The 22,616-nt window shown below is 45.2% G+C and overlaps 1 protein-coding gene across 1 annotated transcript in view; it reads left to right on the forward strand.

The window, feature by feature from the left end:
• Positions 1-22,616, forward strand: part of FAT1 (FAT atypical cadherin 1) — a gene marked incomplete in the record, with an annotated part of 1,563,619 nt that overhangs the window by 1,470,978 nt on the left and 70,025 nt on the right. Inside the window, 1 exon segment of the mRNA XM_044062507.1 lies at positions 18,244-18,397. Coding sequence (XP_043918442.1) covers positions 18,244-18,397 — 154 coding nt within the window.

The following is a 22,616-nucleotide window of genomic DNA, read 5'->3' on the forward strand; positions in this document are numbered from 1 at the left end:
GGTTAAGGATTTCTTATAAGTTCAGCCCCCTAGATTTAGCAGAAATTGGCCAACAAAAAATTGGTCTTTTCCCAGCTCGGTCAGGTCTCAGAGGGGTAGATATAGGCGCACCAGAGGGAGGCCTCAAACACAGACCTCTTACAGACCTAGACAATGGAGTGCTTCCACCTCCAGGGGTGGAAAGGACAGACCTCAATCATATAGAAAACAGGCTCAATGACTTCCCCTGCATGGCTCCAGGAACTTCTTTCCTGGATGCCCCCTAGGAGGAAAACTCTCTCTTTTTCAACAAAATTGGACTTACATAACCCAAGACAAGTGGGTTCTGGATGTAGTTTCAAGAGGTTACAAATTCCACTTTCATACCTTGCCAAGACCAAACGGATGGCCAGACCTACCAAAACACCAATGGTCCGAGGCATTAAACCAGGTGCGATCCCTCATGGCTAAGAGGGCCATAGAGCTGGTTCCACAATCAGAGACGGGGCAGGGTTTTTACTGAAGGCTCTTTCTAGTTCCCAGAAAACAAAACTCATGGAGACCCATCCTGGATCTGTCAGTCTTAAATACTTTCCTGGAGATACCAAAGTTCAAAATGCTTACTCTACAGCAGCTCCTGCCAATGTTGAACAAAAGTGCATGGATGGTGACATTGGATTTAAAGGAGGCGTACCTACACATCCCTATCAGACATGAGTGCAGAAAATATCTCCGGTTCAAGGCCGCCTCGAAACATTACCAATTCTCTGCGCTGCCCCTTGGCTTGTCTAGTGCGCCCAGGGTCTTCACCAAGTGCCTGTCTCCAGTAGTAGCTTATTGCAGACTCAAGGGTATTCAAATTTACCCTCACCTGGACGACTGCCTTATTCAAGCAGACAGCAAGGATGTTTTATTCCAGCACCTGGAATTTGTTCAAAATCTTTTCAAGTACCTGGGATTCACTGTAAACATAAAAAAGTCAAATTTGACCCCCCACACAACCGATAACTTTTCTGGGTGCTCTTTTAAACACAACAACCCAGATAACTTTTCTGGGTGCTCTTTTAAACACAACAACCCAGATGGCATTCCTGACGTCCAAAAAACAACTACAGCTGGCTTCCACTTTCAAAATCGTGGCTTCTATAACTCAGCTAACTGCAAGGAAATTCCTGCAGGCTTTGGGTTACATGGCCTCCTGCATCCTTCTTATACCAAATGCAAGACTGTATATGAGAAAAATACAATGGTATCTAAAAAGTGTATGGTCCCAGCATTGCCACAATATAGACACACAGATTGCTGTCTTGCCTTGCCTACAAAAGGAATTCCATTGGTGGACAATGGCATGTCTTCACAACAAAGGCAAAGCCTTCAGTCTACCTCCTGCCAGCCAAGTGTTAACCACGGATGCCTCTGATTACGCATGGGGAGCCCACTTGCAGGGAAAGGGTCTGCAAGGTTTTTGGGTAGAGGATCAGAAGCACCTACATATCAATTTAAAAGAGATGTTAGCTGTTCAGAATGCCCTCTTGGCTTTCAGGGATCTTCTACAACCAGGACAACTACTGATACGAACAGACACCACCACAGTTATGTGGTACATAAACAAGCAGGGGGGCTCACATTCCTACCCCCTTTGCAGACTAGCCATGACTCTATGGAACACAGCACTAACTTGCATAGTGGATCTACAAGCTCAGTTCCTGCCAGGGAAACAAAATACTTTGGCAGACAACCTGAGCAGGAACCTGTCAGACCCACATGAGTGGATGCTAGACACCCTCATATTCAAGACGATTACAGAAGCCTGGGGCTGCCCGGACATAGATCTAGTTGCATCCCCCCTCAACCACCAGTTACAGATTTTTTGCACAAGGACTTTTCACAAGCTAGCATGGAAAGTGGATACACTATAATTCAGTTGGAAAAACCTCAAGGGGTATGCCTTTCCACCAATACCTCTTCTACCACGGGTGTTATTAAAGATCAAGCAGGACAAGCCCAAAATGATGATTCTACTGGCCCCAAATTGGCCTCGTCAATTCTGGCACTCAACACTGAAGAACCTATCTCAGGAACCACCTTGGATTTTGCCTCAGATTCCCAATCTATTGTCCCAACACCAGGGCCAGAATGTTCATCGTGCATACAGCTGCAGTCATAACAGATGGGTTCTCCTGCCGTCAGGCGGGTCCTCGGTTGGCCGAATTCCAAAGTCTAGGTCCGGCGTCGGTTGTCGTCGCTTCTTCCCTGACATCAGTGTGACAGGGGTATAAAGGAACCAGCCGACGCCATTTTCTTCAGTCTTTCTTGCCGCGCGGTGCCCAAAGCAGAAGCAGTTCGCAAGTGCCGGTCGGCCAGTTCCTGAGATTACGAAAATTTGGAAACCGAAGTCTTCTTAAAAGCTAAGTACCCGTTGAGACTTTTCTTGCCTCAGACCGATGTCAGACAAAGTTAATAATTGTATTTCTTGTGGGAAGTAAATACCGCATAAGGATTTCCATTCCCTCTGTATTCCTTGTTTAGGCCCAGACCACGACGTCTCGGTCTGTCGCTTTTGTGCTACATTCAACAAACGCACTATTAAGCGTCGGGCGGAGTTCACCCAGCATTATTTTGGGAAAGCATTTAACTATACTATGTCGTCGGATACGCCGACTCCGGTTTTGTCTAAAAAACGCAAAGACAAGGACCAACACTCGAGGTCCGCGGCCTCTACCGACACCACGCCAAAGCCGACTACACGTGGTCTGGTTCTCAGCGAGGCGCCTACGCAGCCCCTGGTTCCCGACGACACATCTTTGACGGTATCTCCTGTGCCCGAGGTCGCAGGCTCCTCGGCCCACACCCCGACTACAGATACCGAAGCCACTCTTGGCGTTGAAACACAGAATGTGGGCAGGTCCACCTCCACTCAAGGTGTCTTCAGACCTTCCTCTTCTTTCTCCATCAAGGCTTTCACCAAGTCTAAAGCAACCATGCACTCTGAGACCAGCTACACAGGGCCCATCTCCAGGCCCCATGCCTAAGAAACAGATGCTTAAAATGGCTGAGGATTTAATTACTCTAATCAGAGGTTCTCAGCCCCCTCCGGACAAAAGGCCCAGAGTGGAGGAAGATTCCCCCTCCTCTGATCAGGGCTCCATTATTTCAGAACACTCTGATGATGAGGAAAAGTCTTACTCCCCTTTTGAAGACTCTGATGCGGTGGAGTCTATTCCTTCTGTATCCCCCCCCTGAGGATTACTCATTTGGGGAAACTTTGCATACCTTAAGGGAACACTTCCACTGGGAAGGCCAGGATTATTCAGATTCCAAGAAAAGGCTCAGGGAATTTCTTTTGTTACCCCAGCACAGGCCTCTGGCTATACCTCCTGTCTTGGACATCCTAGATGATGTTTACTCGGAGGCCTGCCTTAACCAGGACTCTCTACTTCCAGCTCCAGTTAAGCCTGACAGGTACTACAGGGTTCCTGACTCACACCAATTTCTATACAAAAGCCATGCTGCTGACCTAGAAACCATCTCACAGGAGCCCAAGGGAGTTAAGGCCTCCATTGCCAAAAATCCATTGCCTTCCGAGAGAGATTCCAGATCCTTAGAAAGATGGGGAAAAAAGGTATATACCTCGGCTACCTTATCCATGAGGGCCTTAAACTGTCAGTTCCATATGCTAAAATACCAACAGTTGTTGTTATCACAATTGAAAAGTAAAATGTCACAACCTGAACAACCAGACTTGAAGGAGTTGCAGGATTTGATGCATAGTGCAGAACAAGTGGGTAAGCATACCTTACAATGTGGTTTTGATGCTCTAGAGGCCTCTTGTAGAGCTGCTGTTACAGGCTCAGTCATACGTAGGCATACCTGGCTCAAGGAACAAGCCTTGCCTGATCATGTCAAAGCTAAATTACTAGACGCCCCTCTTCAAAAGGATGTACTATTTGGTGATAATGCTGAGGAAGTATTACGGAAAATGGAGGAAAAGGCTAAATCAATGCAAACTGTGAAAGAATTTCTGCAGGTTCAACCCCCACGTTTTAGTAGAAATTGGCCTTCCAAAAACTGGTCTTTTCCTGCCACAGACAGACCCCAAAGAGGCAGATACAGGCGCCCGAGGGGCAGAGGACAATCACAAGGATCGTATAGAGGCAGACAATGGCAAGCTCCTACACAAAGAGGTGGTGAGGACAACTCGCAATCTTTCAGAAAGCAAACCCAATGACTTTCCCCTTTGCATGCCAACCAGGTCTCAAATGGCAGCCCCCTTAGGAGGAAAGCTGGCATTATTTTCAAAAAATTGGCATGTTGTCACAAAGGACAAATGGATCCTGGACATTATAAACAGAGGCTACAAAATTCCATTTTCATATCCTTCCAAAAATGAGAGGCATGCCAAACCTGCCACACAATCAAAGGGCAGAGGCACAAAGGCAAATTTCAGATCTCATAAACATGAAAGCTATTCAAGAGGTACCTACACACGACCAAGGTCAAGGTTTTTATTGCAGGCTATTTCTGGTGCCAAGGAAGGGAAAAAATTGGAGACCTATTTTGGATCTATCCATCCTAAACTCATTTCTACTCGTACCAAAATTCAAGATGCTCACACTACAGCAACTTCTTCCCATGCTGGGCAAGGAGTCTTGGCTGGTAACATTGGACCTCAAGGAGGCATACCTGCATGTCCCAATCAGACAAAATTGCAGAAGGTACCACAGATTTCTTGTAGGTTCAACCCATTATCAATTCTCTGCCTTACCCTTTGGCTTATCTACTGCGCCCAGAGTATTCACAAAATGCCTGGCATCAGTAATTGCCTACTGCAGACTTCAAGGGATACAAATATACCCTTATTTGGACGACTGCCTGATCCAAGTGGACAGCAAGCACATTCTTCTGAAACATCTGGCTTATGTAATAATGTTATTAAACTCTCTGGGATACACAGTCAACAAAGAGAAATCAAGGCTAATACCCTCTCGGAAGATAATTTTCCTGGGTGCCAATTTGGACACAAACACCCAGATGGCCTACCTCACGCCAGAGAAGCAGGGGCAACTAATTCAATACTTCAGAACACTGGCAAATTGCACCAGGCTGACTGCAAGGAAAATCCTGCAGGCTCTGGGATTCATGGCATCTTGCATCTTACTAATCCCATGTGCAAAGCTGCATATGAGAAAACTACAATGGTACCTGAAAAACATATGGTCTCAACGCAGCCACAATTTGGAAACAATAATACCACTAATTCCATGTCTGCAAAAGGAATTTCTGTGGTGGGCTCAAGCATGTCGAACAAACACAGGTCTTCCATTCAGCAAGTCTCAAGCAAATCAAGTCATCACAACAGACGCCTCGGACTACGCCTGGGCGACATGACAGACCGGTGCATTCAGGACAAATGGTCCCAAAAGAAAAGCACCTTCACATCAATCAAAAAGAAATGCTAGCAGTAATAAATGCTATTATAGCTTTCAAGGACCTTCTACAACCAGGTCAACTATTGATAAGAACGGACAACACCACAGTTATGTGGTACATAAACAAACAGGGAGGAACACATTCTTATCCCGTATGCAGACTGGCCATGTCACTTTGGAACATGGCCATGGACTTACAGATGGCACTACAAGCACAGTACTTGCCAGGCAAGGAAAACACGCTGGCAGACAACCTAAGCAGGAATATGACAGATCCACACGAATGGAAATTGCATCCAAACGTTTTTACAGAAATAATACAAGAATGGGGAAGGCCAGACATAGATCTCTTTGCCTCCCACAAGAATCATCAATTGTCAAAATTCTGCTCAAGGATCTTCCATCCAAAGGCCTGGAGAGTGGACGCTCTTTCCTTCAGTTGGACATCAATGACAGTTTATGCCTTCCCTCCTCTACCTCTGCTGCCCAAAGTTCTATTAAAGACCAAAGCAGACAGACCAAAGATGATCCTCATTGCTCTGGACTGGCCAAGGCAACACTGGTACCCACTCCTGAGGAGCCTGACACATTCCCCACCAAGGACCCTGCCTCTAATGCCGCCTCTTCTGACTCAGCACAGTTTCAAAACTCTTCACAGCCAGCTAAAAACACTCAATCTAGCCGCATGGAAGATTCCTTAGCATCACAACAGGCCCTACTCTCCAAGGAGGTGCAGGATGTCATTTTGGAGGCCAGAAGGCCATCAACTAGAAAAGCTTACTCCGCAAAATGGAAACGTTTTTGTGTCTGGAATGAGAAAAAGGGCCAGGATCCTGGAAAACTGAATTTACCTCAAATACTACAATATTTGGCTGAACTGCTAAGCAGTGGACTTTCTTTCTCCTCCATCAAAATCCATGCATCAGCCATTTCTGCAGAATACAACACTGATCCACCTGTATTCTCTCACCCTCTCCTAAGGCAGTTCCTCAGAGGGGTTAAGAATTTAAGGCCTCCAAGAAAACAACCAATACCTGCTTCGGATCTTAATTTCATGCTGGAAAAACTGACCTTGCCTCCCTTTGAGCCAGCTGCCTCATCAGATTTGCAATATTTGTCCTGGAAAACCGCTTTCCTTCTGGCTATCACCTCAGCTCGTAGAGTTTCAGAACAACAGGCTCTCATGGCCGTCCAACCTTTTATCATCTTCCATCAGGACAGAGTTTCCTTACGAACCAACCCGTCCTTTATGCCTAAAGTGGTATCCAGGGTAGCTTTAAATCAGGCCATACATTTACCTACTTTTTATCCTAATCCTCAAAACAAAGGGGAGAGATTACTACATTCCTTGGACATCCACAGACAATCTCAAAATGGATAGCCCACTGCATACGCTTTTGCTATTCCTTTCATGGCAAAACTGTTCCTACAGGCATTAGGACTCATTCCACCAGGGCCACAGCCACCTCTGCAGCATTCCTCAGAGGAGTTCCTACCAAGGATATTTTGGAAGTAGCCACTTGGAGTTCTGCGCATACCTTCTCCAAGCACTACAACCTACCATTATACTCAAAATCTAGAGCAGGCTTTGCCACTGCAGTCTTGCAGGGCATTTTGGCTCCTCCTAATTCCACCTAGTGCCTACCACCCCTTTCTTAGCTTTGGGATTCTACCCATCTGTTATGACTGCAGCTGTATGCACGATGAACATAGTACAGTTTTGTACCTACCATAAATGTAGATGTTCGAGTGCTAATACAGCTGCAGTCCAGGTTTCCCTCCCTCCTTCCCCTCTTGGGACAGGCCTATAGGCTAACACATCCTCATACAACCTGATTGGGGTATTCATTTATGATGTATTTGCTTGCAACTACTGTATTTTGATTATATTGCATTGCATGATTACACAAATTTATGTATTGCCTTCCTTTGGGGGGCACCTGACATCTGGGGCAAAAAAAAACTGAAGAAAATGGCGTCAGCTGGTTCCTTTATACCCCTGTCGCACTGACGTCAGGGAAGAAGCAACGACAACCGACGCCGGACCTAGACTTTGGAATTCGGCCGACCGAGGACCCGCCTGACGGCAGGAGAACCCATCTGTTATGACTGCAGCTGTATTAGCACTCGAACATCTACATTTATGGTAGGTACAAAACTGTACTTTCTGCACTCTCATGAAGAATCTATCTCAGGAACCACCTTGGATTTTGCCTCAGATTCCCAATCTGTTGTCCCAACACCAGGGCCAGGTTCTGCACTCTCATGTCAAAACTCTCAGCCTGGCGAATTCAGGATCTATGATTAATCCTCCCCTTCCCAAAAAGGTCATGGATGTTATCTTAGAAGCCAGACGGCCTAGCACTAGAAAATCTTATGCAGGCAAATGGAAGAGATTTTGCACCTGGATGCATGCTCAGGATTCGGATCCTCTCATTCCTAATATCCCTCAGATTTTGCTGTACCTAACAGACATGCTACATAAGGGTTTATTGTTCTCCATAAAAATTCATGCTTCAGCTATCTCTGCAAATTACAATACAGACCCTCCACTCTTTTCGCATCCACTTCTGAAACAATATCTACGAGGGGCAAAGAATTTAAGGCCCCCTAGGACACCACCCATACCTGCCTCCTTTTGAACCTGCTGCCACAACTGATAAGTATTTATCATGGAAGACAGCTATCCTACTGGCTTTGACTTCTGCCAGGAGAGTCTCGGAGCTACAAGCACTCATGGCTGTGGAACCTTACATTATTTTTCACCAAGATAGGGTGTCTTTAAGGACTAATCCTACTTTCATGCCTAAAGTGGTTTCCAAAGTGGTCTTAAATCAAACTATTCACCTGCCAAATTTTTTCACTAATCCACAAAATAAGGGGGGAAAGGATCTTGCATTCCTTGGATGTACACAGACAACTTCATTTTTACCTGGACAAGAACCAAGGATATCAGGAAAACAGAGCAACTGTGTGTTTCTTATGCAGCAATCTCCCAAGGCAAAGCCATTTCAAAACAGACCATTTCTAAATGGATTGCGCATGGAATCGGATTTTGTTACTCTCATCATGGAAAGCAAATCCCAGGAAAAATTTGGACTCACTCTACCAAGAGCGGCTGCTACTTCAGCTGCCTTTCTCAGGGGAGTACCTACCAAAGATATTTTGGAAGCTGCAACTTGGAGTTCAGTGCATACTTTCTCTAAGCACTATAATCTCCCTCTTTACTCTGTCCAGGGCAGGCTTTGCTTCTGCTGTCTTGCAGGGCCTTCTAGCCGCCCCCCTTCTTCTCTATAACCACCACCCCTTATCTCAGCTTTGGGATTCAACCCTACAGTGATGACTGCAACAGTGAAACACGAACGTAGTACAGTTGTGTACACTTACCATAAATGTAGATGTTCGAGTGTCTTCACTGTTGCAGTCTGGGTTACCCTCCCTCCTGTCCCCACTTATACTTTCACTAGTGTGCTTACCTACTTCACCTTTCTTCTGAGGTGTATTTGCTACAGGCTATGGGGTTTGTGGTATGTTACTTTTTGGTTTTTACTGTTGGCCTTCATTTTTAGGCACCTGACATCTGGGGCAAGAAAAACTGGAGAACATGGCGTCGGCTGGCAGCTTTGTACTCCTGACGCTCTGACATCAGGGTGCATGACTGAACAGCCGACGCCGGACCCAGACTTTGGGATTCTGGCCGACCGAGGACTGCCTGCCGGAAGGAAGAACCCTACAGTGATGACTGCAACAGTGAAGACACTCGAACATCTACATTTATGGTAAGTGTACACAACTGTACTTTTCGAGCCCTGCCCTTTGGTCTCATCACAGCCCCCAGGGTGTTCACCAAGTGCATGGCAGTGGTGACGGCTCACTTGAGACATCAAGGATTCCAGGTGTTTCCTTACCTGGACGACTGGCTGCTATCTGCCCCCGCCAAGTATCTACTTCTTCAAAACAGAGATACTGTTATCGATCTTTGTCACCAGTTAGGCATCAAAATAAACTGGAAAAATCTGCCTTGCTACCCTCACAGCATGTCTTATTTATAGGAGCAGAGTTGGACACTATTCAGTTGAGAGCGTTCCTACCTATGGAAAGGATCACAGGCTTACAATGACAGGTTCGGATGATGATGCCTCTGGCGTGAGGGCAAGACTAGTGCTTCAGTTACTGGGGACAATGGCATCCACTGTCATGATGGTCCCGTTAGCGAGGTTGCATATGAGGATCCTACAGTGGCTCCTATTCACCCAGTGGTCCTTTCAAAGACTACCACTATCCCATCCAATCTTTAATCACAGGCAAATGCAAGCAGGACCTCAGTTGGTGGCTATGCACCAACAATTTAGACGTAGGGAAACCCGTTGTTTCACCCAACCTGGTGGCCACAGTGACCACGGATGCCTCCCGGATAGGGTGGGGGGGGGCATTATCTCGGCAGGATGGTCCAAGGCACGTGGCAGGAGCACAAGATAGACTTGCACATAAATGTCCTGGAGATGAGGGCAGTGCTCCTAGCGTTGCAGGCGCTTCAACATGTCCTCCCCTTAGGGACTATTGCGATACACTCAGACAATATGTCAGTAGTGTGGTATCTCAACAAACATGGAGGAACCAGATCATACCCACTATGCAGGGAGGCCATGAGAGTGTGGAATTGTGCGACAGCTTCCCAGCAGGCCTTGGTGGCAACGCACATCCCGGGGAAAACCAGTGTGATCGCAGACAGGCTAAGCAGGGCGATCCTCATGCCCTTCGAGTGGTCCCTGAACAGCCAGGTGGCGGACAGCATATTTAGCAAATGGGGTCAACCTTGCTGCGACCTTTTTGCCAGCCCTCTCAATGTGAAATGCAGCGACTACTTCTGCCTGATCCCCCCCACCGGGAGGATCTCCAAGGGACGCTCTGGCGCACAGTTGGCCCTCGGGTCTGCTGTATTCTTTCCCTCCGTTCCCCCCTTATCTCGAGGGTGATCCAGAAAGCGCTATCCTTGGGAAGCAGATTGATTCTAATCGTGCCACACTGGCCTCGACAGGTATGGTTCCCCTTCCTTCAACCTTACATCGTGGATGCTCCTTGGACTCTGGACCCTCGTCCGGACTTACTGACACATATGTCGGGACAGCTCCACTCTTCCCTGGAGACACTCCGGCTGACCGCCTGGCTACTCCACTTCCATCCGTAGTCAGGTGTCACGATTTTTCTCCTGATGTAGTCCATATTCTTTCATCCTCTCATAAGCCGTCCACTAGGAAGATCTACTCTAGCAAGTGGAAAAGGTTTTCAGTATGGGCCCAGTCAAAAGGTATTGACCCCTTCACGGCTCCCATTGACTCTGTTTTGGAATTTTTGTCTCATTTATTCTACCAAGGGTCTGCCTCAGCCACCATCAAAGTTCAGCTAGCGTCTATTTCTTATTATCATGCGGCTTACGAACCTAGCTTAATGGCACACAGGCTGTGTAGAGCTTTCATGAAAGGTACTCTTCTCCTTCGTCCCCCTGTATCTCAACCTGTTATGCCCTGGGACCTCAATTTTGTTCTGCAGGCCCTCACTCTCCCACCTTTTGAGCCCGCGGCTTCCTGCGATTTAAAATTCCTTACATGGAAATCTGCCTTTCTGATAGCTATTACATCAGCCAGAAGAGTATCAGAACTCCAGGCCCTATCAGTCAAGCCCCCATATTTGATATTCCATAAAGATAGAGTCTCTCTCAGACAGAACCCGTCCTTTCTTCCCAAGGTGGCTTCCTTATCTAATATTAAATCAGTCCATTGAGCTGCCAGTTTTCTTCCCCAACTTCTCTAATAAGACAGAGTACCAGTTTCACCTGTTGGATGTTCATAGGCAACTATGCTTTTATCTACACAGGACTACAGAATGGCGGAAGTCAGACCAGCTCTTCATTTCATTCTTGGAAAATCGCTTGGGGTCTGCGGTCTCCAAAGTCACCATTGCTAGGTGGATAGCAGGTTGCATCTCCTTTATTTACCAGGCAGGAGGAAAGAGCCTGCCTTTTCCATTCAGAGCACACTCTACCAGAGCAGTTTCCACTTCCACGGCCTTTCAGGCTAGGTTATCCATGGATGATATATGTGCGGCTGCAACATGGGCTTCTCCTCATACGTTTGTTTCCCATTACAAATTGGATGTGGTGTCCGGGGGCAGGTCATCTTTTGGCTCCACAGTACTCAGGAGTATTTTCCATTGAGCCAGCCAGGATGTAGGTGCTAGGGACGCTGTCCCACAAGTGAAGAATGTAGGCGAGATAGGACTACATAACATCAATTAGTAATGTACTCACCATAACGCTAGATGTATGTAGTCCATCTCGCCTCACATTCTTCATTACCCACCGTCCCCCACGCCTGGAGGATTTGGAGGATCCCCTGGTATACCTCATGTCACTAGTCCCTTTGGACAATTTGTTGGACCTAGTTGTCATGAGTATGTGTGTGTGTTTGGGCGATAGATATGATTTTTCTGTTGGCAGCAAACTAGATCTGGGGATGTGGAGCAGTGTATTGTGGGATACCATCTTAGCCCAGCCAATCAAAGACTTTCAAGCTAGTAGATAGGCCGAGTCGGAGCCGGCATTTGGCTCCGAACCCACAAGTGAAGAATGTGAGGCGAGATGGACTACATACATCTAACGTTATGGTGAGTACATAACTAATTGATTTCGACAAGTCTGCATTGTCACCATAGCAGCGTATCTCCATTATCGGAGCAGACTTAGACACCACCACCGCCATGGTAAAGTTGCCACTGGACAGAATAGTCACTCTTCGACAATAGGTATCAGACATTCTGATGAGCAAAAAAGTACCAGCCTCTCAAGTGTTGAAACTATTAGGTACTATGGCAGCAGCACTCATAGCAGTTCCTCTGGGGCGTATGCACATGATAATACTTCAGTGGTTACTCTTCTCCCAGTGGTCTTACCAACAACTTCCGATGTCATTCTTGATAATGATTATAGATTCATGCAGAAAGGATCTTCAATGGTGATTGACCAGCCATCATGTAACAGTAGGTTGCCCATTTGTTCTTCACCTGCCATCAGCCACGGTGACCATGGCCGCTTCTCTGATGGGGGGGGCTTTTTCAGGGAAGAACAGCCCAAAGCACCTGGTCAGAGACAGAGTCACAGTTGCACATTAATGTCTTGGAGTTGAGAGCGGTACTTTTGGTGTTGCAGTATTTCCACGACTCTCTACCTCTGGGGATGATTGCGATCCAGACAGGCAACATTTCTCTGGTATGGTATATCAACAAGCAAGGGGGAACCAAGTCTTACCCCTTATGTCGAGAGGCCCTGAGAGTTTGACAGTGGGCTGTATCCACCAGGTGCTTTCTGATAGCAACTCGCATCCTGGGGAAATCCAATGTGATCGCGGACAAACTGAACAGAGCCATTCTGATGCCACATGAGTGGTCCCTCAAAGACGAGGTTGCGGAGATGATTTTCCACAGATCCTGTTTGCATCCCCTATGAATGCGAAATGCAGAAGCTACTTTGCCTTGAATCCCACATCAGGGGACAGCCAAAGGGATTCGCTCGTATACGATTGGCCCCTGGGACTCCTTTATGCCTTTCCACCCATTCCCCTGATTCCAAATTCTCGCAGAAAGCCAAAGCCCTGGGGAGGACTGTAATTTTAATAGCCTCGTTTTGGCCTCGACAGATTTGGTTCCCCTTCCTTCGACTCTACCAACTAGAGGAACCTTGGATTCTGGACCCAGTTCCAGATCTACTAATGCATTCGTCGGGGACTCTTCATCCTTCTCTTCATTCCCTCAGATTGACAGCTTGGCTGCTCCAGTTTCCAATTTAGCCAGGTCACACAATTTCTCCTCTGAGGTACAGCATATCCTTGTATCCTCTCATAAAGCTTCCACCAAAAAGTTGTATGCCAGCAAATGGAAGCAAATTTGCTTTTTGGGTTTCACAAAATTATATTGACCCGTACATCACCCCACTTGCTAGCATTTTGGAATTCCTGACTAAGCTTTTTAATGAAGGTGCTGCAGCTGCCACTTAAAGAGTTCAGTTGGCTGCAATTTCAGATTTTCACATCTGATATGAAGGTTCTAACTTAATGTCTCAGACTATGTAGGGCCTTCTTAAAAGGTACCATACATCTTAGACCACCTGTTAGACAACCTTTTACTCCCTGGAATCTGAATTTTGTGTTATCACAGATTATTCTCCCTCCCTTTGAGCCTGCCTCATCCTGCCAATTAAAATTTCTCTTGGAAAACTATCTTCTTGGTAGCCATTACGTCAGCACGTAGAGTGTCCAGACTTCAGGCCCTAGCTATCAAACCCCCGTATTTGATGTTTCACTCCAACAGAGTGTCACTGAGGACTAACCCTTCCTTTCTTCCAAAGGTATGTTCGGAAGCTAACCTGAATCAAACTATTGAACTCCCAACTTTCTTCAGTAACCATTCTAACAAGTTGGAGTATATGTTGCATAAACCTGATGTTCACAGGCAATTAAGATTGTATTTAGACAGAACAAAAGAATTCAGAAGATCAGAACAACTCTTTGTTTCTCATGCTGACACAAAGAAAGGGCTACCAGTATCCAATGTTACTCTTTCAAATGGTTAACTGATTGCATAAAATTCACATACTCCTCATTGAATCAACCATTAGAACATAGCGTGAAAGCGCATTCCACTTAGGGCTGTTTCTACTTCCTCAGCTTATGCAGCTAGGCTGCTTTTGGGCACTATATGTGCAGCTGCCACTTGGTTTAAGCTGCATACCTTCATCACGCATTACAAAGTAGATAGGGACCCCAGGGATAGGACTTCCTTTGGTTCTACTGTTCTCAAGAATATACTTCCGTGAGCTACCCAGGATAAGGGTGCATTCTTATAATAAACCTGCCTTCCCCCTCCAGGCTTCTCGAAGAACGAGCAAGACTTTGCGTTCTGGTGTGTCTTGTTCTAGGATTTCTTACTCCGGCTGGAGTACCATTTATGTGTTGTCATGTTTTACATGCTGGGATCAGCAAACTAGATCTGAGGTGAGACAGATAACATCATGGGATAGGGTCTTGGCCTCGAGCTACTCTTAAAACCTTGAACTTGTGAAAGTGGCGACTTGGAGCTGATGGATCGGCTCCAAACCCATGTGTAAGAATGAAGGCGAGATGAACAGCTCACATGGAACGTTATGGTAAGTTCATAACTTCTTTTTTTTTTTTGTTGATGACTTCAGTACCAGTACTGAGCCTTTGTATATTCTTTCTTTTTTCTTATCGTGTGGTCCTGCTACCATTTTGCATTATTAGTAATACTGGTGCTAAAGTTTCTGTTTCTTCATTTTCTGCAGGCTTAGTAGAAGTTAGAATGAACTGTCAGACTCATGGGCTGAATAAGTTTGTGAGTTTGACGTGCCCTGAGCATGGAATCTTCCAGGGAAAAAAAAAAATCAAACTGTGACCATCGGAGTACCCAGTCGTGTGACCTTTCATGAACGTCCACTCAAAGATTAACTGAGCAGTAAAAATGCAGTTATTTTTGTAAGTCCTGTTTTACACTCTCCGTAATCACTGATCAAAATCTTCTTTGCTCGGTGTAATGGCTTTACAATTAACTTGATGAAATTGCTCAAGTCCTGTAATGAAATGTTGGTAAACATGAGATACCATTTTCTCAATTACCACCTTTTTCTGACCAGTCACTGTCATCTCTTGCTTAGTCATTCCCTTTTGGGCAGACAGTCGTCATGCAAGCAGCCATTAGGATTTTTGGTGTGAATTCCTGACTCGCCCTATTTCTGTGTGCATGCCTTGACAGAAAGCATCTTTGGTGGTTGGGTGCGCAGTGACTGTGGGGTGGGTTTACTCTTGTATATGTAGTGATGAAACCCACTCAACCTTTCCCTCCCCTGACCAACAAAGTGCTGTCTCCACCTGCTATGTTTGTGTTCTCCACTGATCTTAAACAGGGTACATGCCTTCTACCTCTTCCCAGTCAACATACCCCCCCCCCTTCCCCTTAGGAAGAGACTCATCATTTCTCCCACACTTAGCAACTAGGCCATTAATCAAACCAAGTCATCTAGGATCTAGTCAAGGCTGTGTCCCACTGTGCCTTGGAGCTGTCCATCAGCCGATATCTACCTTGTTGACATGGCCAAACTGGCCTAAGGATTTTTCATGCCTAAGGACTTCATTGCTAAAATCATCTCTGTGTAGTAGTCTTCCTCTTGGTCGGGGACGCGAGTGTGCAGGTACCTGTTGACCTCCTGCAGGACATTTCCTTGAGGGAACTCTACATACAGATACCTGATGTGTTCTCTGCAGAAGTAGCTACAAAATGTGTAGGTCTTTGTGATTCTTTGCAGGCTCATTGAAGAGATTCTAGGCTGATGAAACATCCTGAGGATGTCTCCTTTGGGCGAGACCCTTTATCTGATATAGAAAGTATTCTTGGAGGAGGGTTGAGGAATTTGTATAGTCACAGCTAGCTCTACAGTCCTGGGAGCAGGCATTGCAGTTCAGATTACTCCTAGCAGTGGGCTGCATACTCTCAGAAGAGAGTCAAGTGGAAGATCAGTTAAGCAGGATATCAGCAAACTCACACAAATGGATGCTGCACAGGGGCGTCCTCCTTTGAATTGTTCAGTAGATATGTGCCAGACACAGAGCCCTTTGCTTCTCCAACAGGCAGACAACTGAACAAATTCTGCTTCACAGTATCTCACATGCAAGCTCAGGCAGTGTCTGCTTTCTTCCTAAAATGGAGCCATCTGATTCTGTATGCTTTCTCTATTCCCTTGCTCTCCACAGTGATCGAAAGTGTAGAAGAAGAGAGGGCAGAAATATTGATTGCTGCCTTCTGGCCCAGGGATTACTGGTTTTCCCACCCATTACAGCTGGTTCATTCATCACAACCTGTCCACTGTGAATCTTTCAGCTTGGAGTATATGACCCTGCTTGTTTTTGGGTACCTTTATTCCAGAGACTTGTTAGATATCAAAGGGGGTTAGGCTGCCAAGTACCAAGAAATAATACTGAACTAAATTGTAATGATTTCTGCTTTCATACCAAAAGGAGAGCCTTTCTTACAAAACTTGTGGATGTTTTTACAATGTTCCATTATATTTCCAAGCTGGCTTCCTCTGGATTAGCTTACATATCTGTGAAGGTACACCTCTCAGCACCTTCTCTGCCTGATTGTTCTTTGGCTTTCTTCTTTGGTATCCAGGCAACCAGTTAGATAGTTCCTAAAGGATGTCCATTCTGTCAGGCCTCCAGAAAGGGGACACTTGTTCCAGCCTAGGACCCATACTTTGTGCTAAAATAAAAATTTACCTTAGCTGCTTTTGTCGCTTTAAAGTTCCTGTCCCAGAAGCACCTTTTTCAGTGGCTTTTTTATCATCCAGGAGAGTTTTAGAACATCATGCCTTAATGTGTAAGGGATCTTTTCTCGTATTCCACAAGGGTAGAGAAACATTATGAACTTAATCCTTCCTTTATGCCTGAAGTTATGTCTTAGTATATTGGTAGGCTAGAAGGGCATTTATTTGCCTGTGCCGGAAATGTTTGTATGCATGTAAGTAACCTGGAATCAAGCAGTCTAGTTGCAGGCTAGAAGAAAATGTATTGCCCATACCCAAAATATTTGTATGCAAGTAATTTTGAAAAGAGTAGTCTGTTTGCTAGACGTTTTCCATCAGAACGAAGAGGAAGGAATCCTATGCTCACTGGATGGCTGTAAGCAACTGAGAGAAACAGAGGCATTAGAATTACAGAACAGGTGTTATATTTATTTGTTGATTAATTGATTGCCTGTCTTCAGGCAGACCATTTCTAACTAGATACCTTACTGTATTGTCTCTTGTCAAAAGGCTCATGGGAAGTCATTGTGAGGCAAGACCAGGCCACATTCTTCAAGGGCCCAAGCAGCAACTATGGCTTTCTTGTAAGGGATTAATGTACAGGACATGCTACAAGCTGCTGCTTTGGTCCTCTGCTCACGTTTTCTGAGCGTTATAGGCTGGACCTTGTATCTAGAGGAAGTGCAAGGTTTGCCTCTGCATTTTGAAGTGTATGCTGCCGTTTTTCTTGATCTTTTAACCAACCATCCCACCATGCTCTAGGTGGCTGCTCTGGTAATCTTCCCTAATGTTCCCTAAACTAGACCACTACTGTGGTCACTATTGAAATCCTGTTTTTCGTACCACTGTTATCTGTATCAATTGAGACTTCAGGGGTTAGAAGTTCATTTAGCAAAAGATGACTCACTTTTTCCAATACTTTAAATTAATTGTATTGATTTTTCATCAGTACCATCTAGCTGGCTCATTTGGCTTGTAATGAAGAGATTTCATCCTCTGTTTTGGCAAAATACAGTACATGATGCTATAGAAACAAGATCATAGTTGCACAGGATGTTACTTTAAGGTGCTAAAGGGTCTAGAACTCTTGGTAGAGAATTGATTGTAAGGTTGTGAAGACCTTACCATTGTAGAATTGTGCTTACATACAAGTAATCGGCTATATGTATTCAGTTGTCTGCATTGTCTTGGCTTCCCAACAAAATGAGGCATTTTATTAAGGATTAACAGCTTTGGTTTTGTGTGGCAACTCTCCTAATACCCACATTTGTCATTGTGGTAAATTTTCCTAATTTAAGTAGAAGACCTGGGTGGGGGCATTCCATCTGGATTGTAGCCTTCTGACTGAAAGGTCAACATTGATTTGTGTATTAGAACAGCAGTTTTAAAGTGCCTAATGATATTTATCAGTTTTTTTCCAAGTATTTGGTTGTGCAAACATGTAATTATTTTATGTGCTCATTTTTTTAGGTTACTACTGCAAATGCACCCCTCTGTTCTTGGGCACACACTGTGAAATGGGTGTTACTCCTTGTGCTTCCAATCCGTGTCTCTATGGAGGAACGTGCATCCCAGACAATGATGACTACATTTGCAAATGCAGGGGTCAATACTCAGGGCAGAGGTAATCACCAGTTCAGAAGTTTACTAGTAGAATTCATAGTGTTCAAAATGTTGCAGTTGTATGATTTTCTCTTCACAGGTAAAGGAGTCAGTACTTGATTGATTAATGTAAGTCATACTATTGTCATCTGACAGAATGCACAGTGCTAAGTGATGCCTTACTTCTCAAACTCTTAGAGACATAAATCTGGGCAAAGCCAAAAATAACGGGGTGACAAAGGCCCAAAGAGATGACCAAATTTTTAAATGTTCCTATAAACTTAAAATGTTGCTAGAATAGCAGGTTGTGCTTTAGCATGCATTTTCTGGAGAATATGAAGTGAAATTCAAATGTCTGTCAATTTTTGATTACTTCAGTCATAGAATCATAGGAGGTTACTAGGCTAATGGCCCTGGGGCCCTTACAGGCCTAGCTAAATATCAGCCTTTGTTCCCAAGAATGTCATTTTTAAAGTATGCAGTAAAATCAGCACCCATTCCCCTGTCTAGGAGGGAGACGGGTGGAACCCCCGGGGTGAATTTGTGGTTACCCTTCCAATTGTCCAAATTGCACTTAAATAGGATCAATGAGGAGCTCTGTTTAACATGAATTGGAAAGTCGTTCCGTAGGTGAGGAAGCATCTGGGAGACAAATCTGTCCCCCTAGCATGTTCTGTTTGTCACATAGCAGTTTAAGGTCCTTAGAGTGAGTGACCCGTGTGCTGTTTGATTTGCAAATGTGCAGCATTTCCAATAAAGCAAGGTCAGAGATTGCGCTATATATACAAGGCACAGGTCGCCTCTGAGTAGTCTGTACGACAGAAAGTAGAGTGGAGTGAATTTCATTCTGTCCACATATGACAGATGCTGGAAGCTCTGAATTTTCTTAGTATGGAACATTTGTGATCTCTCAGTTGCTGCAGGTGCTTGGAAAGGTACATACCAAAGGAAGCATTGTACTCTCTTATTTACCCGATAACGGAAGAGTACTTTCTCTGGAGGCAATGCCCTTGCTTATGAGATTAGCAGTATAAAATGCCCTTCTTAACACTGTGCAGACATGGTGATCAAAGGTAAGGTTGCTGTAAATCTGTGTGCCCAGATCTCTTACCACTGAATGAGTGGGGTATTGCTGTTGATGTGGCACTTTGCAGGTACATTGCCCTTAGGAAGCATTTTTTTGCATTTAGTTTAAGACCATGACTTTGGCACCAATCAGTCTGCGTAAGACCCTCTTGCAGGATGTTGACATCGTTAGGGGATTCAGTGACTGCTCCCAGTTTGCAGTCATCTGCAATCAGCCACAGACCTTTGTTTTTTGCCTGGACTTGGGAGAAGATTCTGAACAGTAGGGGTCCCAGAACTGATTTTTGTGGGATGCCACTGGTTACAGGTCTGCTGGAGGAGGTGGAGTCAGGAGTCTCTATTTTAACTGTATGAGTTCTGTCAGTGAGGCAGTTCACAACCCACCTGACAATATATGGGTTGATACCCAACTGGGAGAGTTTATCAGTGATGCCTGAGTGGCAGATTGTGTTGACGGTCTTGGCCAAGTGCAGATCAGCCGTATGCACAGATTTACTTTTGTCTGGGGCTTTGGTGACTATCTCGAAGAAGTCCATCAAGTTTAACAGGCAAGATCTCTCCTTGACAAAGCCAAACTGGGTATGGTCAAGCATTTGGAGATTTTCTGTATCTTTGTTGATAAGGTCCATGATGATTTGTTCCATGACCTTGCAGAAAAGGCTGATCAAGCTAATGGGTATGTAGTTCCCAGAGTCAGTGGATGCACCCCCTTTGAGTAAAGGGATGACGGTAGCTGTTTCCCATTTCTCTGGGGCAAAGCCAGTGCTTAGGCTGTGATTGAAGAGAGTACCCAGTGATGTTGCTGATTCCTGTTTTAACCCATGTAGAACACAGCCTGGGATGTTATGTCGTCCCATAGAGACTGTATTTGTGGCCTTGGAAAGGGCATTTAAGACCTGCTCTTTATTGATATTAGGTGGTGGACAGGTAGTAGGGATGCTTTGGGGTATGTGTGGTTGGGATGGGAAATGAAGTTTTCACTGAACCTGTCAGCCGGCAGGTTTGCTGTATCCACAGGTTTTGTATTTGTAGTACCATTAATTCATTCCCTGTAGTACAGCTCTTTTGAGTGTGTACCTTAACTCCCAGTGGGTGTGGCTTGAACCTTGAAGTTATCATTTTGCAATTCTAACAAATACTGATTGACAAAGGATAAATATCAGTACAGTTGTGTTTGCCATCACGTATGCTTCAAGATAAAATATTCTAATACCTTGTATGTAGCATGGTTTTGGAATTATTAATGCAAATTTGAACAAGCAATATTTTGATTAACACTAGAGGCACAGTAGGAGGTAACTGCAGAAACACCTGAAGGCGCACTCGGCTGTAATGAGTACTAGTTCAGCGCAAATCTGGGACTTTCGTTTGAGGTTGTGAATGTAACCAAAGAATGCCTTATGGCTGTCCTTAGTTTGGGAAGTTAATTTTGATTAGTCGTTAGCTTTGGAAGATTTCACAAAAAAGTTAACAATTGTCTCGCCTGTGGAAAGCAAATACCACACCGAGACTTCCATTCTTACTGTGTCACCTGTTTAGGCCCAGACCATGATGTCCTTCGCTTTCGCTTTTGTGCCTTGTTCAACGCCAGAACTATATGTCGTCGGTCTCTTATTGTAGCTAAATATTTTCACTCTCAGTCCTTGTATTCCAGTATGGCTTCAGTAAGCCATTCGACTACCAGTCTTTCGAAAAAACATAAGAATAAAGATAGAGACAGACCGCACAGGTCCAAAACTGCCGACGACGCTTTCATTAAGCTAGTCGTTAGTTCTCCAGTCCTCAGTGAGGTGCTTTCGCAGCCCCTGATGCCCGCTTTTGTGGATTCGCAGGCCACTGCCGAGACCCGTTCGGAGTCCAGTATGCCGTGAGACTCTTCTTCTTCAACTAAGGATCCTGCAGATGTCTCTACCTTAGATGGGTCCGGAGCCGCTGAGCAGGCACCGGCTTCTGAAGAAGTTCTTCGCACTACCGATACTCAACACAGACCGACTTCTTTCTAGTCTTCAGTTCTTTCTAAAACTAAGGCCCAGGGTACGAACTACGCCTAAAAAACCGACGACCCAAGCTCAGGCATCTCCTTCCATGCGTCAGTCTCAAATGCTTAAAATGGCGGAAGACCTTATTATGCTTATTAGGGGAAGCCAGGCTACCCCTTCCAAAAGAAAAAGACTTTTCCCCAGTAGTTTCATCTGAACAGGAGTCTGATGACTCTGAGGTTTCTGAATATGAAGACATGCAACCCCTCTCTGCTTATGATGATTCTGATGCAGAGGAATCCATTCCTTCTGCCTCTCCTTCCAAGGATTTTTCATTTGGTGAAACCCTACATACTTTAAGGGAGCATTTTCAATGGGACTGTCAGGACTATCTTCGGTCAAAAAAGAGACTCTGGCAATTTGTAGATTTACCACAGCACAGACCTTTAGCCATTCCTCCTGTCCTGGATGTTGTGGATGATGTTTTTATGGAATCCAGTTTGACTCCTGACACCCTTCCTCCTGCTCCCAGGAAACCTGACAAGTATTACAGAGTCTCTGGCTCTCACAAACTCCTTTTCAAAAATCGTACTGCTGACCCAGAGGTCATCTCCCAAGGACCAAAAGGAATTAAAGCAACCTCAGCTAAGAATCCTAGCCCCTTAGACAGGGATTCCCGAGCTTTAGATAGATGGGGTAGAAAGGTATACACCTCTGCAACTCTTGCTATTAGAGCACTAAATTGTCAGTTCCACATGCTGAAATATCAGCATACCGTGGAACTCCTCAAACAAAAAATATCTTCCTTTTCTGCTTGTACAGAAAATAAAGAATTACAAGAGCTTATGCATTCTGCAAGCCAAGTTACTAAGCACACCTTGCAATGTGACTTTGATGTCCTAGAGGCATCTTGCAGGGCAGCGGTCACTGGTTCTGTCCTTAGAAAGCATGCTTGGCTTAAGGAACAGACCTTGCCAGACCATGTCAAATCAAAATTATTGGACGCACCATTGAACAAAGACAAATTTGTTTGGCACCAAGGCAGAAGAGGGCTTAAAAAAGAAAAAGCTAAATCTATACAGACAGGTAAAGACTTTTTACAGGTCCAGCCTCCGAGGTTCAGTAGGCATTGCCCCTCCAAGCACTGGTCCTTTCCGAGCCCCCCTCCAGGCCAGC

The sequence above is a fragment of the Protopterus annectens genome, chromosome 2.part1, assembly GCF_019279795.1.
Source record: "Protopterus annectens isolate FY-2018-M chromosome 2.part1, PAN1.0, whole genome shotgun sequence".
NCBI classification, from domain to species: Eukaryota; Metazoa; Chordata; order Ceratodontiformes; family Protopteridae; genus Protopterus; species Protopterus annectens.